Raw genomic sequence first — 19,497 nt, 5'->3', positions numbered from 1 at the left:
AAACCTTGTGAGTGCCCTCAAGAGTGGAACCTGTCTCCCCCAGTCCTGTGGAGCTCCTGCACTCAAGCCAAATGCTCTGGGGGCTCCTCCCCTGATGCCAGACCCCCAGGCTGGGAGCCTAACGTGGGCTCAGACCTCACTCCTGTGGGAGAACCTCTGCAGGTGTGGGATTTGATCACATCATGAAAGCGCCCCTCCTGTCTTGTGGTTCTTCTTGGTCTTTGGGTGTAGAGTATCTTTTTTGGTAGGTTCGAGCCTTTTTTGTTGATGGTGGTTCAGCAGTTGTGATTTTGGTGTTTTCGTGAGAGGAAACAAGTTCAAGTCCTTCTACTCCACCACCCTGTCTCTCTCTCTCTGCCACCTTTTGGCTTGAGTTTCAGAAAACCATTTTATAATAAAACAATCTCTGGAGGGAGAAAATAATGGGAGTTTAATTTAAGGGTTTTGTTTATAAGATCATAGTAGGACTCAGACTTGGAAACACAACAGGCTTGAAAGCCTTTCAGAGACTGTGAGATGGTTCTGAATCAGCTGTTAGCCAAGGCCCTGGCCTGGACTTGCCAGCCAGCTGGGATGCGGGGTGCCCTGGACAGCTCCACGACTAAGGTGGGTTTCCCTGTGAAGGACGGGAACCGTGCCAGGGACTGACTGGCTCCCAGGGCAGACCTTGAGATATGGCTGCTCTGGAAACCATTAGAGCTGGACCATGGTCATATTTAACCTCAGGCTGGAATGTCACACACAAATGCACCAAGTGCTAAATAGCTAGAGACGATTTTATTGTTACACAGGGAATGCAAACCTTTATTCTACCCCTGTGACACGGCCTTCTGTTTTGCGTACGTTGCTTCCATCTCCAAGTGCTGCCTCTGTCTTGGAGTCCTGGCCTTATAGCAACTCGAGGGACCAACATAGGGGTCCTTCTCCCACTTCGCAAGTGACACGAGAGTATTCTGAACTTGCCAGGGTCACTGTTGATGTGGGGCTGGAATGGGATCCTGCCCTTACAGTTCCTTGCCTGATTCTGGACACCCAGGCCGCCTCTGAGTTATACCACCAGTTATACCACCTCACTAAGGCCAGGCAGGCGTGGTGGGTTAGGGCTGGGCTTGGGGGTGGATGGATTCCAGAGGAGGGATTTGAAAACTTGAAGGCATTCTACTGGGACTCTAAAAGCTGATCCTGGTAAAAGAGGCTTGGGACCAGGCCACCAGTTTCTTTCTGCCGTGGGGACCTGGCTGACCTCACCTTCATGTTTTAAATTTCCTCAGTTCCATTAAGCCCTGGTTATTCCTGTTTCTGTGCAGCAAGCTGAGGGTTACATATGAGGAGTGGGCTGGCAGGGCCCTGGCTCAGATGGACTGGGTTTCTGGGTACATGACTAAGAATGCGTTTATTCTACACGCCTGGAATTCCATGTATGTCCAGAGAAAACTGCTCTCAGAGCACTTTTGTGAGGAAGTGCAGTGGCTCCAGGCAAAGTCGGTAGTGTTTGTAGTTATATGTCCCCCAGACGGTTCCATTCTAACTAGCTGAGCAGCTTCTTCCGTGAATAAGTTCTGATGTTAGGGCGTCTCCGGGAGAATGCTCGGCTGAAAGGAGAGTCTTCTGCCGTGGGAAGAAATACATCCACATCCTCATCTAGAAAAAGGCAGAAAGACTTAGCATGCAGAACGTAACTGAGAACACAACAGAGGAAAGTGGGCTTGACCTGCACAGGGTTACGCATGAAGACGGACTTAACAAAACCAGCATTGCTTGTAGGCGCTCTCATTCCATGGAAGCATTCATTCCCCACAGTTTATCAGGCCCTCTACTCTTAATGTAAGCACTGAGCAAATGGCAACAAGTAACTGAAAATGCAGAAAACCTGTGGCGCTTCAGTTTTCTGCACGTTCTTTTTGTCTCAGGTTGTGGGGGCTTTGCTATTTTGCATGATTTATATCATGGTCTTGAGGGAGGAGAACCATTGGAGACCCCTGCCTCCTGCACCCCCTCAACAATTCTAGCCATGCAGTGCAGTTAATAGGTTCAATCCCATTCTTCCCAGGTGGGGTCGAGGGGAATCCTAGTCTGAAGGGTGATGATAATGGATGGAAATGGGTGTAACCTCTGAGGAGAAAGGGCTGGCTGGCTCGACACACACCACCTCCCACTCGTGCTGCTCGCCCTCCGATCCCCGGGGCCGCAGACAAGCAGTCAGTGGCTGTGCCCATTTCTGTCACTGTCTTCAAGAAGCTAAAGTAATCTGGCAGGATTTTGAGAGGTGTTTTTTTTTTTTTGTAGTGGTGGTTCCAAAGCACATACATTCTAAAGTGGTGTTTCTCTGGGAGCCCATGACAAGGCGGGGGATAAAACCACCCTAACCCTACGACGCCTCCAAGATTCAACTGCCTGAAAACCCCAGAGGTACCTTGAGATCAAGCTAACCAAAGGACATTAGTTAGATCCTGGTGATGTCTCTAGGACCTCCAACAAATTACCTCTGGCATCTTTATGCTGAGAGGAGGGCGTCTTCCCCTGGAACAGCAGCGGAGAGTGGGTCAGCGCCTGCAGCCCGCTGGCAGAGAGGCAGCTCCGCATGGCACAGCCAGGAGGCGGGGTGGCACCTGGAACAATGGCACGGTCAGCGCAGCCCACGGCCCTGACAAGGAAGCCTGAGCCTCCCCCGGAGTCCCCTCGGAGCCGCCGCGCCCACACGGCTGGACATGGCCAACTCACCTGGGACGAACGCCCCATCGTCTGCCATGGAGGGCAACTGGCGAATGCTCGTGCCTGGAGACCACTCTTCCAAGTCTCCCTGCTGGTCGCAGATCCTCTTCGCTTGACGTTCAGCCTCCTCCTCAGCAGAGAGGCATCTCTTCCTAGATCCCAACCCAAACTGTCCCCAGGAGAAGGCCTCCTCAGCCGTGGGCACACTGTCCCTGGGAGGCGACTGGTCTGGCAGCTGACACACGCCCTCCAGCTCAAACTCTCCCAGGACGGGGGCCCTGCCGATGCCAAGTTCCAGGCCTCGCTCCTTGCCCTCCGGCTCCAGTGGCGACACTCCCCCGGGAAGGTCGGCACTGACCTCGCTCCTCCCAGCAGAGGGGCCGAGGCTGCAGTCCACCGCCCTCTTCCTGCGGGGCCAGTCTTTAATTGTGTCAGGAGTCGTCTTCCCGCTGTGCTTGGGGGATGGGGTCCAAGGAACCCCAACTTCTGTCTGGAATGGAGAGGGGGTACTGTAGGGGCAGCGGGTGGGGGTGCATGACTGGCAGATATAGGTCTGTCCCCCACTCTTGCCAGGGGTGCTGTGTGAGGGGCGAAGGCAGGGGGCTTCGGGTTTGCCTGAGGACCTGCTGGCCCTGGGCACACTGGAACTGGGGAGGGCGCTCTCCTCCCTTGGCGGGGGCTCGGCTGCTGGCAGAGAGCTGGAGTCTATCTTTTTAATTCGGAGCTTGGGGAGGCCAGAAGCTTGCATCTCCAGCTCAACCTCATAGGCCTGCGGGCTGGCAGGGGCTCTGCAGGGCCGGGCTGACACCTGCTGGTCCTCGAGCTGCGTGGCCGCCTGGTGCTGCTTCGTGCCCGGCGTGCAGTGCGCGTCGTAGTGGGGGGTCAGCGGAGAGCGGGGCCCAGAGGAAGGAGAGGTGGGAGGAATCCCGGGGTCACATGGAGACGGCTTCTCACATGTACCCGGCCTTAACCCTTCACCTTCGTCCAGGGGTGAAATGCTGCTGTTTAAGTTATCACAGCCATGGTGCTCAGCTTCATCCAGGAGAGTGAGACAGTCTGAGTCTGTTGCAACAAGCAAAGGAGAGGATGTATGCCAGACACCCCCAAAGCCAGTTCCAGGGTAACCGTGTGTTTCAGGCGAAGCTGGAGGAGACAGGGTCACTGCCTTCTGGTTCTTTCCAGTGTCTGTGATGGCAGCTGGGTTGTCAGTTATGGCAACCCTCAGAGCAGCCAAGCTGTCAGGCTGGCCCTCCAGGAACTCTTGTTCTGTTTCCAAGGTCTTTTTATGCCGTTTCCCATGTTTAGAAGGGGGCGGAGGGGGCCAGAGATCAGACGGAGCTGCCTGTGAGGCATTGGGGGGCGTCAAGGGAGCAGGACAGGAAGGAGGTGTGGAGATGCTGGGTGATTTCTGGGCCTCTTGCCAGTCCATTTGTCCAGAGGAAGAAGATGCTATGGGAAATTCCCCAAGTGAACTCTTCTTAGAAATACCACGTGAAGGAGAGGTAACGGGTTTTTTTGGAGAAGTCAGAGCTGCATTCCCTGGTCTCTCTGGGGTTTTGACAGCTTTGTTATTCCACAGCTGTGGCAGCTTCTCTGCCTGGGGCGCTTCAGAGCCCCGGGGGAGCTGGTGTTTCTGACTTGGAGATGTGCCCTCAGAAGCGGCTTGTTTCTGGAGCCCCGAGGCTGCTGCCCTGGGAGGTGCTCGAGCAGAGGATCTGCTGGGGGTCAGACACTCACTCCTGGTCTGGGCAGTTGATGAAACCAGGGCTGCTGGACAGGAGGTGCTTTCTGGACTGGAGTCCGCCAAACATGGCCAAGAAGAATTCTGCAAAAATGTGGGGGGCTGACTACCTTGTCTCTGGGGAGTTCTCGGTACCTTTTCAAGAGGAGAGGCACCTTTTGCCAGGGAGTGTCCTTTCCGAGGGGTGACTTTTGGTCGCGATAGTGAATCCCAGCCATGTGGGGAGAAGTCTTTCAAGAATTCCTTAAAAATGACCTGTTTGGCAGGGGTCATTTCCGCAGGGGATTTCTGCAGCCTTTCCGGGGTGCGCAGTGGAGTCTGTGGTGTCCGAGGGACCTTTCTTGGTGTGGCTTTACAAGAGCTTGGAGACTTCCAGTAACTCTTCTCAGGCGTCTGTAAAGAAAGATGCTTATTTCAGTGCTTTGAACATCATAACCCATAGTCTCAGAAATGTTTTAATGATCTCTAAGAAGATTAAAAAAAGTCCAGTGGGAGGTTTATCATCAGCCAAAGGAATGATAAGTTAGATTTCATACAGTGACACGTTTCCACTTCCAAAACATGACCCAGATTTTACTTGTCAACTTTTTCTAGCACTAAGCACTGTATCCAAACTTCATTTCTTCTAAGACAAATTGTTTTAATAATTTGCACACTACAGTGAAAATATGCTTTGCCTCTATCACTCCACTCACTACTCACAGCTGTCTTTTCCTCCAAGGAGAAAACTATTTCTGATCTTTGCCTGAAGTAACCTTTAGGAACCACATCATCTGCTATTCACCCGCCTTCAACATGTGCTTTTAAGTACCTGATATGCGTCAGGCAAAATGTGTGCAGAAGGCCGGGGTGGGGGGGATTGAGGTGAAACATGGACTCTCCGGATACACAGCAACAAAGATAACATCTCAGAGAGGAACCTTCCCAACAAAAAAACTTCCCTTCTTGCGAACACTGCAGTTAATTCCAACAGGTAAGGCAGTCTGACAACTATTGTGTAATCTTATTATCTCAAGAGTCCTGGTCCAGTTGGCATTTCATGTGGGGTATCGACAGATGAGGAGAAGATTCCCTGGAGGAGGAAATGGCAACCCACTCCAGTATTCTTGCCTGGAGAAACCCATGGACAGAGGAGCCTGGTGGGCTAGTCAATAGGGTTGCAAAGAGACATGACTGAAGCAACTTAGCACACAGACGGATGATAAAACGCTGGCTGATGTAATGACGGGGCGTGCACAGGACACTGGGAGCACAGAAGGGCTGGCTGTCTAACCCAGCTGGCGGTGGGGGGCAATGGACAGTGAGTCAGGTCTTAAAAGAATGGGTGTCGGCAGGTGAAGACACAAGGTGGACAGTGCGGGAGAGGGAACCTGAGGCCAGACAGCAGTATGAGCAAAGGCACAAAAGTGAAAAACAGCAGCTATGTGCATCCTGAGGCGGCTGGGAAGGTGGAATGTGAAGCAGAGATGGGCGAGCAGGGATCAGACCACGGAGGTCCTTGCCTGTCCAGGGAGGAGACGGAATATGGTCCTATGGACCTTTCCCCACAGCTCTCTCTGTGTCCCCCCGATCCCCTAAGTGGTTTTGGGGCAGAGTCTGTAGAGCTTCCAGCACAGTGAGGTAGTCAGAGGAGCACCTGATGGGGTCACAGAGGTCCCGTCAACCTCTGGGGGTGGGGCGGATTTGAGAGCGAAGAGGCTTTGGAAGTGTTGCAGGCAGAAGTGAACTAGGGTAGGAACTGAAGGGATGGAGAGGAGGGAATGGCTATCAGGTTGTCAGTAAAATGGGCAGGACCGACTGATTAGCCAAGCCTGAGGAGAGGGAGAAGTCCAAGATGACTACTAGGTTTCTAACATGGGTGACTGGATCGAGTGGAAATCTAACGGAACTGGCGAGAATGCTACTGCACAATTCAGATAGATATAGATTTGTGTCCAAAATAAACGGAGATGAACCCAAGAGCTAGGTGAGATCTATCTGCTCAGTCCAGCTGCTACCTTAAGTCCCCATATACCCAATAATCATTCAAGTCAGCCCCAACCACCTCAAATCTCTATTATTATCTTCTCTTCCTTACTCGCCTCAGTGGCTTTCCTTGACCATGTCTACATGGTCCCCAAACTGTACTACTTTAAACATCATAGTAATTTTATACCTGATAGGCTGTAGGTATTTCAGAACCCAGAGTGTTTCCTGAAGGCCTCTTAATCCGTGCTGAGCCCTTCTCTGAGGGACTGATCATCTCAGACATTGCCCCGAATAGAAGTCTCTTGGGAGACCGAATACTCTGAACTGGAGAGCTTTCTCTTTGGTCTGCAAGTCAAAAACAGTGACAATATTTAATTCTTTCTCAACTCCTGCCCTCTCACCCCCCATTCAATACTCATAAAACAGCCAGTCTATATAAGAAAGATGACAATTTGGGAGCAAATGGGGGGAAATCCCACCTAATTATGACAGCAGTGGTAACAAGCGCTGCTTTATTGCATTCTGAGACTGCATATCAAGCCCAGTCCTTATGTTAGGAGGTGTGGGCAACTGAAATAATTTAATTTGAAAAGACAAGTATAAAAAGATAGACCTGATGAGCCAAGTTGATAATAGATAAAAGAATGAAGATCACACAGTACCTTCAATCTGGGGATACCTTCCCATAGGATCTGAATGTATGGAGGAAATTATAGGTCATTTCCTCTGGAATGAATGCAGTACCTACAAGGATAGTGTGGACAGGCAGCCATAGGAAGCCAAAGGGGTGACTCTGATAATGGTGGCTGTGGTCACCTGTTCATCTGGTCATCACTCTGAACCTCAAATATTTATACCGTTAAGTCCCCTGCATACAAACGAGTTCTGTTCCGAGAGCGCATTTGTAAGTCCAACTCGGTCCTAAGTCCAAAGTCAGCCGAGGTACCCAGCTAACACAACTGACTATGTAGCACTGTGTTATAATTGGTTTGTAATATTTTTCACACAAAGATGAAAATATTCCTAACCTTGGAGTACAGTACAACAGCTGGCATCAAGTAACAACCGCCAGCTACACCACCACTGCTTCTATGCTGGTTCCAGACAGCCTGGATTTGAAATAAAGACACTGTACTACTGTGCCCTGTACAGTAAAGTACACACAAACACAACCACTTGTAGAAGATGCACGCACGTGACATCGTATACCAGACAGGTGCGCTTACATGACTGGACATTCTAACCCACGTTAGCATCTTTGAAATCTCACATCTGAAGGTTCATACATAGGCAACATACTGTACCTGACCTGTTTCTCCAATACCAAATTTCATTCTTTTCCCACCAAGTTTGTGTGGACCTCTGAAGACACGTAGGCAAAGTGTGTACCTGACTTCATTTGCTGGAATGAGTGAACTCTTTGTATACTTCGAGACTTTGGCTGAGACAAAGAGTAGAAGGAAGCAGAGTTCGTCCTGCTGAATGCCAACTGCTTGATTCGAGGACTTCGTCTCAAACTCCTCACTGTAAGACCAGAATCACAGTTAGTAATCAAAAAGAAATGCAAGCTCGCTGTTTCCCCTATGAAATGGGTAAGATCTATGTGACACCATGTACAAGAGGGGCTTCCCTGGTGCCTCAGGCAATAAAGAATCTGCCTACAGTGCAGGAGACCTGGGTTCCTGGGTTGGGAAGATCCTCCTGGAGAAAGGAATGGCTACCCACTCCAGTATTCTTGCCTGGAGAATTCCATGGACAGAGGAGCCTGGTGGGCCACAGTCTATGGGGTTGCAGAGAGTCGGACATGACTGAGCAACTAACACTTTCACGCAAAAGATGGAAACTGAACAAGCTCTTGGTTTTGAGATCATTGAAGTGTGACAAAGCTAGGAGGGCTATGATATGTGGCCCCAGCAAATTTCCAAAAAAAAAAAAAAACCCACCCAAAAAACCCCAACCCCTCCAGAACTGTAATCTGCATAAATATTATGAACTGCCACCTTGAAGCATTATGTAGAGTGATAAAAAAGGTTTGTAGAGTGTGACTTTCTTTAAAAAGTTTTAAATCACAGTTTTCACACTTATGTTACATATATTTGTACAGAAACAACACCTGTAAGAGTATCATTAAAGCTAAATGTTAGAGTATTTCTGATTTGTGGGACTACCAAGTGTTAATTTTTTGGCTTCTCTTATGTTTTCTAATTTTTCTACAATAAACTACTTGATTTAAAAAAAATATGTTTTTGGAAACCCCTCCTTCATGTATACTTCAAAAATAGGCCACAGGTTTTTATTTTTAATTTTTGGCTAAGCTGGGTCTTGGTTGCTTCACGAGCTTTTCTCCAATTGCAGCACTCAGGGGTACTCTCTAGTTGCGCTGCATAGGCTTCTTATTGTGGTTCCCGGGCTCTAGAGCACAGGCTCGTAGTTGTGGCACATGGCTTAGCTGCTCCGCAGCATGTGGGATCTTCCCGATCAGGGATGGAACCCATGTCTCCTGTGGTAAACATTGTTTACCACTGAGCCACCAGGGAAGCCCCACAGTACCTTATATTAAAATAGTTTAGCATTCACTCTGAATCCCACTTCTATTATGTAAAAATATTTCTTCTCCAGAAACTCTCAGTATACTCTGTGTAACAGATCATTCACCAGTTAACATGTACAGATACACACTGTGGGCCCAGAGCTGTCACAATGGATATGCTGAGCAAGAATACAAGTCCAGAAAAGTTTCCATAGAAAGTAGAGAAAACACAAAAGCCCAGAACCCCAAAACAAACAAAAGTAGTAATACCATCTTCTCCTTTCTCTGGGGACTCTTCAACGACGTTAATATCAGGACCAGGATCAGAGGACCTTGAGGAACAGCGGGTACAAGGACAATTCAGCATCGCTCATAAATAACACACATCACAGACCTACTGGTTCTCATCTCACAAGGTAACAAAGACCACAAGTGGTCTTGGTGACATCACTGTAGGCAGGCACTCTCAGACATCACTGTCAAGAGTGAAAGGGTAAGAACATTTTTTTTTTGAAAGTAGTTTGACAAAGTTAAATTTGTATACCATTTGATCCACAAATTTCACTTCTTACAATTTACCCTGTAGATAAATGAGCACAAGTGTGTAAAATCCACACACAAATAATGTCCAGATGTAGCCTTGACAAGGAGAAGTAGATGTACTTCTCCCATTCTTCCTCTCATGTACAGCTAAGAACCCTGGATGTTACACACAGAGCAAGCAGAAGACTCTCAAAGGTGGAGAGAAAACTGAGGGCCGCACGACCTGAAGAGACACAGCGCAGTGGGCTCTGGGGTTTGTGTTTGCGTCATAGATCCTGGATCAGGTGCTCAGCAAGATGACGACCCCAAAACACCGAGAGATGCATACAAAAACTTCCCTGAGGAAAGTTAGTTCTCTTTAGACAAAGAACCAGGAAAGGGGCAGCCAAGTAAGGCAGAAACATTCAGCAAGAGCTGCCCTACTGCAACCAATTGCCATGGAAAACTGAGGCCCCACCACACCCCTGAACAGGCCCTAGCTGGGATCATCCCAGGCCTGGCAGCGAGACTCCCTCCTTCCCTAGGTCAACACATGAATAGATTTTAAAACCAGGCAATATCCATTCAATAGAATACTACTCAGCAATAAAACGGAACGAACTATTGATATATACAACAACACAGATAAATCTTAAAATAATTGTGCCAAATGAAAGAGGCTGGACACCAGAGTGCATTTTGTAGAAATAGAATTAGAATTTTCAGAACGTTCTTTGGTGATGAGCAACACAGTTGAGACTGGGTCACAAATGCCACGAGAAGGTAAGCATGGCCCATCAGATCAGGAGGCTGTGTGGGAGCATGAAGAAGCTAGACAAGGATGTCGCTCACCTGCCCTTCATCTGTCTATGAAGCAGCCTTCCAGAGATTTGCTTGTGTACTGGCGTCTCGGCCACACTCTTGGTCAACAGCTTGCGATAACCTAAAATATAAACAGGATAAATTTCACATAAATTTCACACTTATCAAGAAGGAACAGCAAGTCAATGGAAGCAATTTGAACTTAAATACAGTTTAACACTTAGCCAGAGTGGCTCTTAATGGTCTCGTGGACCAAGGTCTAACCATAAGATTCGACTTAATCTGACATTACAGTTTAGCAGCACTATTAGAGTTTAACAATAAATAATCCAATATAAAATATAATGAAATTTTAAAATAATGATCCTGAAAAAAAAGTTCTTACTTATTAGGGTTAATACTTCTGTCTGCCTGGTTGGTGGTTCTTTTATTTATGATTAAATTATTGCATTTATGATTAAATAAGGCATGTGAAAATGCTGACATGTCATGCAATGTTAAGATATTTAATATAAAGATAAATCTAATTTATGCTCTGGCATAAATTTTCTCAATAGCGTAGGACAGACAAGTTACTCATGGGAGGACTGGTTTTAAGTGAGATAAAAATGACTAGGAAGAGGACTGATGTCAGCAGGAATGTGGGGTAAGGACCTCTGAGAAAACTCCCCCATAAAAGGAATGAGAACACTGACCGAAAGTGAACATCAATTTCTCCAGAACTCTGGAAATTAACCAGTTTGGAGTAATCCAAGGAGTAGTTAATTCAACACAAACAGCTGTATCTCATTAAGAATAGCAAACCCTGCAGAACTTTAACTTCCCTGGCCCTGACCTCCTCTCCCTGGCCCTTGAGAACCAAGAGCTCAGTGGCCCCTGGGTGAACAGAATGGTGTCTAAGTTCCTCCACAGCCCCATTCCCAGATAATGGTCTATTTGGCCTATCTGGCGGTTCCCTGGAAAATCCCACTCACTGGGCCTATCTCTATTTGACCTGACTCAGAACTTGTCCAATGCAAACAACTTTTTCCCAGGGAGCCATTTATTAAAAACAATCAGCAGCAACTGTAAACATCACAGCTGCCTGAGGTGGTGATAACTCGTAGGGCAGACAAGATAACCAAAAGTCTAGATGTGAAAACTGGGGAATGAGACATCCACAAGGGACTCTGCTAACTTCTGACACACTCCCGGGAACCTACAAGTCCATGTGCGGGAGGGCTGTGTGCATGCCCAGGAGGGACCCAAGAAGGCCCTTGCATGCGTGCTCAGTCGTGTCCAACTCTTTGTGACCCCATGAACTGCAGCCCCCAGGCTCCCCTGTCCACGGAATTCTGCAGGCAAGAATACTGGAGTGGGTTACCATTTCCTCTTGGCTATTACCTTTGGCTGACTCCAAGGCTTTAGAAAACAGAAGAAGTTGTAAAATGTCTGGCTGAGTACTGAAGACGTGAGCCAATGCACACATAGGGCCCCTCAGTAAAAGCTGGGAAACTTACTAGTTCCAGGCAGGGAACGAAATCTCTGTCCAACCCTTAGCTGACCACTAAGCTAACCAAGCAGAGATTTTAGTGGCTACACTTGTCAGAACAGACTTGAAAGAACTAGTTCAGTAAACAAACAAAAGCAGTTAAGAGTAAAAACAAACTCTGCTCTGAAGCCATGGCAATCTGATTGTCAGAGCTGACTCAATATTTAACATGTCCAGTTGTCAACAAAAAATATGAGACGAGAAATAAGAAAGTATGGCCCATAAACACGTGGGAAAAAAAAAAAAACACCCATTCAATAGAAAGTATTCCTGAAGAAGTTCAGACATGGATTCCTTAGCACAAGACTTTAAATCAGCTATCTGCAATATGTTCAAAGAACTAAAAAAAGAAATAATATCTAAAGAACAAAAGGAATGTACAAGCCTGATGACTTGCCAAGTACAGAATATCAATAAAGGGAGATGTCGTTAAAAAGAACCAAGTAGAAATTCTAAAATCGAAAAGTACATTATCTAAAATAAAAAACTCATTAGAGGGGCCTAGAAGTTGATATGAGGTGGCAAAAGAAAGAATCAAAGTTGAAGACAGGTAATTGAGATTATCTAGTCTGAGGGACAGAAAGAAAAACGAACAGTCTCAGATACCCGTGGGACACAATCAAGCGTAACATAAGACATACTGGGAGTTCCAGAGAAAGAGGAGAGAAAGAGGTGGGAAACTTTGAAGAAATACTGGTTGAAAACTTCTGATGTTTGATGAAAGACATTACATAGCCAAGTAGCTCAATAAACCTAAATAGGATAAAGACAGAGATCCGCACCAGACAAATCACAATCAAACCGTCAGAAGTCAAGGGGCAAGAGAGACTTGAAGGAATCAAGAAAGCAGCGATCTGTCCTGTACAAGCAGACCTCAATAAGATTAACAGCTGATTTCTCCTCAGAAACACAGGATGACAAAAATGTGGCGTGATGAAAAAGGCACAGGGTTGAAAGAAAAAGACTCAATCAAGAATTCTATTATAACATCTTACAGAAAAACCCGAATGAACTTTTTGGCTCACCCAACATCCTGTAAGGGAATCTTTGATGGCTCCGCAGTAAAGAATCTGCCTGCAACGCAGGAAACGCGGATTTGATACCTGGATCAGGAAGATCCCCTGGAGAAGGAAATGGCAACCCACACAAGTATTCTTGCCTGGAGAATCCCATGGACAGAGGAACCTGGAGGGCTACAGTCAATGGGTTGCAAGAGTCAGACACGACTTAGGGACTAAACCACCACCACCAATAAATCCTGTAAACTATTACTCAAACATGAAGGGGAAATGAGCACATCCTCCCCACCCCCAAAGATACACCCAAAAAACACTGAGAGAATCTGACACTGGCAGACCAGCCCTAGAAGTAATATCCGTACTATCATCAGTCCTTTAGGCTGAAACGAAGGGCACTAGAGAGGAACGTGAGTCCACGTGAAGAACTAAAGAGCACTGGTAAAGGCAAGCATACAAGTAAATGCCAACAACAGAATAAAAGTACTGTTATTTCTGTATCTTTTCTCCTTTGAGTTTAAAGATAAAGCAAGGATCATAAATGTGCTGATGGGCATACAATGTATCAAGACGTAATTTGTATGACAAGATAGCACACAGAAGGGGGTAGAAAAGTTATACAGAGGAGCAAAGTTTTTGTTGCACTCCTGAAATTAAGTTGATATTAACCTTGACTGGGTAAATTAAGAAATTAATTGCAACCCCCATGGAAAGGGACACCATACAAAACAGTGAAGTAGGAAGCTCTAGGGTTTGGTCCCTCCCCTGAAACAACTAGTAAACTAGGAAAAAAAATGATCAGAGTAAACTATTTTGGAACTTCTGGAACCTGACTGGCACTAATGACAACCAGGAAAGAGCTTAATGAAGGGAGAGCCTGATATTGAGTAAGGGGATGACATGCCCGGAACAGCTACCAGCCCTCTTTCCTCAGCCCTGCTGCAGCTCTGGGGGCCATGGCCCACGTCCTAGGAGCAGCTGGCGGGAGGCAGAGCAGACAGTGGGGACCCTGTTTTCTAACTCTGGGTTATAAGGTTCAGTCAGCGTGCTTGGAGAGTGGAGCCCTGTGGGGCCTGCATAGACTTCTGCCCTGATTTCTGCCCTCGGACGCCGGCAGCTTTCCCCCACTGCATCCAACAGGTGACTCTAAGGGACAGGAACACCTTTTTGGAGCCAGACATTTAAGGAAATCTTTTTCAGGTTACCACCTAATCACAGAGATGATAGCAGAACAGAAACTTCAGTGACCACACAAGAGGGAATACATACTTTGTAAAAATAGCTGGGAAAAGGCACAAGCGGACAGGCTCTCAAAAAAGATCAGTGATTTCACAGGAGTGGGAGAATCTTATTTCCAGAGTCAACAGACTATAAAATTCAGAATACCTAACTCTCAATAAAGAATTACAAAGCATACAAAGAAACAGGCAAGTGTGTCCAGGAAGAAGAGAATTTGACAGAAAGTACCCTTGAGAAATCCCAGACATTGGAATCACTGGTCAAAAATGTTAAATGAGCTCAAGAAAAAAAATGAACACAGAACTGAAAGAAATAAGGAAAACAATGGATAAACACAGTGAGAATATCAATAATGTAACAGAAATTATAAAAAGGAACCAATCGGAAACTTCAGAGCTGAAAAGTACAATAACTGGAAAAGTTCACTAGAGGGGTTCAACCTCAGATTTGAGCAGGCAGAAGAATCAATAAACTTGAAGTTAAAGACAACCAAAATTATCCAATCTGAGCAGAATGAAAAAGAGGACTAGATGGCTTCATTGATGAATTCTACCTAACATTAAAAAAAGAATTAATACCCTAACATCTAAGCAATTTAAAAAGCACCTAAGACAACTCAAGGAGGAAAGAACAGTCTTTTCAATGCATGAGGCTGGTACAGCTGGATAACCACAGGCAAAATACACAAAAACTAACTGGAAATGAGTCAAAGACCTAATTTAAGATTTTAAGCCATAAAACTTGGGTTGAATAAAGGATTTTTAGACATGCTACCAAAAGCACAAAGAACAAAAAAAATAGATTAAACTGGATAGCATCAAAATTAAAAATACTTTATATATCAAAGGACACTATCAAGAATACAAAAAGCAAAAAAAAAAAAAAAAAAAAGAATACAAAAAGCAAACCCAACAAATTGGGGTAAAAATATTTGCAAATCACATATCTGATAAGAGATTAGTATCTAGACTATTATATAAAGAACTCTTACAACTCATAGTAAAAAGACACACAATCCAATTTCAGTTCTGTTTGGTCACTCAGTCTCATCCGACTCTTTGTGAACCCACGGACTGCAGAATGCCAGGTTTCCCTACCCATCACCAACTCCCAGAGCTTGCTCAAATTCATATCCATTGAGTCGGTGATGCTATCCAACCATCTCATCTTCTGTCATCCCCTTCGCCTCCCGCCTTCAATCTTTCCCAGCATCAGGGGTTTTTCCAATGAGTCAGTTCTTCGAATCAGGTGGCCAAAGTACTGGAGTTTTAGCATCAGTCCTTCCAATGAATATTCAGGACTGATTTCCTTTAGGGTAGACTGGTTGGAATTCCTTGCAGTCCATGGGACTCTCAAGAGTCTTCTCCAACAACACAGTTCAAAGTATCAATTCTTCAGTGCTCAGCTTTCTTTATAGTCCAACTCTCACATCCCATACATGACTACTGGAAAAACCATAGCTTTGACTAGACAGACCTTTGCTGGCAAAGTAACGTCTCTGCTTTTTAATATGCTGTCTAGGTTGGTCATAGCTTTTCTTCCAAGGAGCAAGTGCATCTTTTAATTTCATGTCTGCAGTCACCATCTGCAGTGATTTTGGAGCTCAAATGATAGTCTCACTGTTTCCATTGTTTCCCCATCTATTTGCCATGAAGTAATGAGACCAGATGCCATGATCTAAGTTTTCTGAATGTTGAGTTTTAACTCCCCAGGTTGGTAGGTACCCCGTATGCTACTGGAGATCAGCAGAGAAATAACTCCAGAAAGAATGAAGAGACAGAGCCAAAGCAAGACCACCACCCAGTTGTGGATGTGACTGGTGATGGAAGTAAAGTCTGATGCTGTAAAGAGCAATATTGCATAGGAACCTGGCATGTTAGGTCCATGAATCAAGGCAAATTGTAAGTGGTCAAACAGGAGACGGCAAGAGTGAACATCAACATTTTAGGAATCAGTGAATTAAAATGGACTAGAATGGGTGAATTTAACTCAGATGACCATTTTATCTACTACTATGGGCAAGAATCCCTTAGAAGAAATGGAGGAACCATCATAGTCAACAAGAGTCTGAAATGCAGTAAGTACTTGGATGCAATCTCAAAAACAACAGAATGATCTGTTTGTTTCCAAGGCAAACCATTCAATATCATGGTAGTCCAAGTCTATGCCCCAACCAGTAATGCTGAAGAAGCTGAAGTTGAACAGTTCTATGAAGACATTCAAGACCTCCTAGAACTAACACTCAAAAAAGATGTCCTTTTCATTACAGAGGACTGGAAAGCAACCCAATTTAAAAATGGGCAAAGGGGTACTCTTTTGCCCCCTTCTGATGCCTATGTCAGAAGCTTTCTCTATCTCCTTTATACTTTAATAAAACTTTATTACACAAAAGCTCTGAGCGATCCAGCCTCATCTCTGGCCCCGGATTGAATTCATCTCCTCCGGAGGCCAAGAACCCCGCATCTCATCGTTCAGCAACAACCTTCCATCTTGGGGGCTCGTCCGGGATCCTTCAGGACAAGATGGGCCTGATAATCTATGTGAGTCTACTTCTGCTGACTCCAAAAATCCTGAGTCTGCCGTTTGATCCTCAAGACAATGCCTTCCTGTCCTGGGCTCACTCCTATGCTGCATTCCACAATCGGTCTAACTGCTGGGTCTGCGGAGCACTCCCCTCTTCATCAGTGGAAGGCTTCCCGTGGTGGACATCTCCACTTCAAGGAAAGGACTTTCTCCAAGTCTGCAAATGCCTTCAACAATCGCATGTGATGCCTCTTCCTAAACTGATGACATCTAACCTCCTTAAGATGGACTGATGTAACTATGGACATAATGTGACTTTTCATTTTGATTTTAACTTGGTTTAATGACTATTTTGCCTTACATCTGTAACTGTAATGGGGTTTTCTAACCGTCTAAAAACTTTTAATTTACAAATAGTTGTCCCAGCTCCTATGAGTGCCACAGCCTCCTCCAACTATTACTTGGAGCCCCTAGATCAGACATCCTCACTATGAGGATTAGGAGAATATGTTGCCTCACCAATTTAGGGACAACGCCCTTTGTCAGCTCGGAAGCAGTTATGGAATGAGAACGACGCCCCTTTTCCCTAGGCAACATAATTCTCCTAAAAGAAAAGGGGGGAATGAGAGAGTCATTTCCTAGGCAGGTTGATAAGAAGTCTAGGGGTCCCCAAGGAGAGAGAGGTATGGGATAATCAAGGAGGAAGAAAGGACAAACTTTTTTACTTTTTTTCCTCTACATTCCTTAGGATTATATAACAATAATGTATCTTGCCTGAGGACAGTCTTTGGATTAAACCCTCTGGCTAATTCTGTTATCTTAAAATGTAAATTATGGGAGTAGGTCTGGTCTTTACAAGGATGTATCCTGCCTGAGGACAGTCTTTGGATTAAACCTTCTAGCCAACTCTGTTATCTTAAAATGTCAATTATGGGAGTGGGTCTGGTGAGGTCTTTGCAACCTCCAGACATTCTTTGGATTCATTGGAGAGTATATAACTCCATTGCTAACACTAGCAAAGGGGTACTCTTTTGCCCCCTTCTGATGCCTATGTCAGAAGTTTTCTCTATCTCCTTTATACTTTAATAAAACTTTATTACATACAAAAAATAAATAAATAAAAATAAAAATGGGCAAAGATTTCTCCAAAGAAGTTATACAGGGATTTCCCTGGCAGCCCATTGGTTAAGAATCTGTATTGTCACTGAACTGGGTGCAGGTTTGATTCCTGGTCAGGAAACGAAGTTCCTGCACGCCGTGCAGTGGTGAGACTAAAAAAAGAAGCTATACAAGTAGCCAGCGAGCACAAGAAAAGGTTAATAACATTAGTCATCAAGGGAATGCAATTCATAATCACAATTACACACCACTTTACACCCACTGGATGAGTAGAATCAAAAAGGGACAATGGACAGCAGTGGCAAGGATGTGGGGAAATTAGAACCCTCACACATTGTTAGTGGGAATATAGCCACTTTGGAAAAGTTTGGTAATTGCTCAAAACTTAAACAGAGTTATTATGTGGCCCAGCAAATTTCATTTCCAGGCATATGCCTGAGAATTAACAACATGTCTACACACAATCTTGTACATGAGTGTTTACAGTAGCATCACTCACAATAGCCAAAGGTAGAAACAACTTAAATGACCACCAACTGATGAATGGATTAGTAAAATGGAGCTTATCCATACAATGGTATACTATTGCCAATAGAAAGAAATGAAATACCGAGACACACTACATCATATATAAACCTTGAAAACATTATGCTAAAGTAAAAGAAGCCAGTTACAAAGACCATATGATTCCTCTTACAATACCCATAAGAAATCTATGAAAATATAAAGTAGACTGGTGGTTGCCTACAGCTGGGAGGATTGGGAGAAATGGACAGTGACTGGTTAGTAATGGGTTCAGGGTTTCTTTTAGGAATGATGAAAATGTTCTGGAATGTGTCATGATGTGCACAACTTTGTGAACATACTGAAAACCACTGAATGTTGATTTTATGATACATGAATTACCTCAATTACAAACAAGCAACAATAACAACAAAAATAAACACACCAGAAGATTAGAAAACAGCTAGTCACTATCTTTCATTTCTGTTTAACTGGTTTTATAAAATAGGTGTTTGTCTGTTGTCTTTCAGAAGGGAGGAATGAGAAAAATACCAGGATTAATTCTTCATCTAAGCTTGGAGGGAGAGAGATCCCAAGTGGAAAATTAACTGATGGTAACCACTGAGGAGAGGAAAACATGAGATTAATGAGCTCCTCCTGCAACAAAGAGTCTGGAGACTGGTTTGAGGTTGAGAACCCCTTGTCTTGGTTACCCAACAATGCGGTACCTTTGGCCCTCTTAAAGTTGTCATGTTTATACTCTAGACCTTCCACAGCTGACACTGAATGGCTTCTGGGCAATCCCCTCTTTACAGATCTCTTTGAAGGAGAAATCATTTCCTGGTTGAAGAGATTTCTTCGAACTTTGGTTACTTCTGAAAGCATTAAAAAAAGAAAAAGTCAAACATTATCATTAATAAATGCCATACATGAGAAAAGAAAGATATCCAAAACAGAGAATCTGCTTAAGGAAGCTATTTTACAGACTGACTGCTATTACATATTTACATTTGGTAATAGGATTTCCTTAAATAGTACACTCGCATAGTATATCAAAACTATTTACTCTTATAAATTTAATTTAAACCCAACTTTCTGGGAATACATGGAAGGCCCACATCACTTAAACTGGAAAAGATTTCATTTTTCTTCTTTTCAGTATTTTACTGGTTTGCTGGGTAACAGTACCCCCACCCTATCCACGGTTTCACTTTCCAAGTTTTCAGTTATCCACAGCCAATTGCAGTCTGAAAATATCAAATGAAAAATC

General features: G+C 45.0%; 1 protein-coding gene across 2 annotated transcripts in view; it reads right to left on the bottom strand.

The window, feature by feature from the left end:
* Positions 1-821: 821 nt before the first annotated feature.
* TICRR (TOPBP1 interacting checkpoint and replication regulator) overlaps positions 822-19,497 on the bottom strand; it is a 41,333-nt gene continuing 22,657 nt past the window's right edge. For both annotated transcript variants that reach the window (XM_065906766.1, XM_065906767.1), the window contains 8 exons: positions 18,956-19,102; positions 10,326-10,416; positions 9,222-9,283; positions 7,811-7,945; positions 6,609-6,766; positions 2,722-4,846; positions 2,484-2,609; positions 822-1,641 (listed from right to left, as the gene is read on the bottom strand). In XM_065906766.1, the coding sequence (XP_065762838.1) occupies positions 1,529-1,641; positions 2,484-2,609; positions 2,722-4,846; positions 6,609-6,766; positions 7,811-7,945; positions 9,222-9,283; positions 10,326-10,416; positions 18,956-19,102 (2,957 nt within the window). In that variant the 3' untranslated portion in view covers positions 822-1,528. The remainder of the gene's footprint in view (positions 1,642-2,483; positions 2,610-2,721; positions 4,847-6,608; positions 6,767-7,810; positions 7,946-9,221; positions 9,284-10,325; positions 10,417-18,955; positions 19,103-19,497) is intronic.

The sequence above is a fragment of the Muntiacus reevesi genome, chromosome 15 (genome assembly GCF_963930625.1).
Source record: "Muntiacus reevesi chromosome 15, mMunRee1.1, whole genome shotgun sequence".
NCBI lineage: Eukaryota > Metazoa > Chordata > Mammalia > Artiodactyla > Cervidae > Muntiacus > Muntiacus reevesi.
The sequence above is the reverse complement of the archived record's forward strand: the minus strand, read 5'-3'. Positions and strand labels throughout refer to the sequence as shown.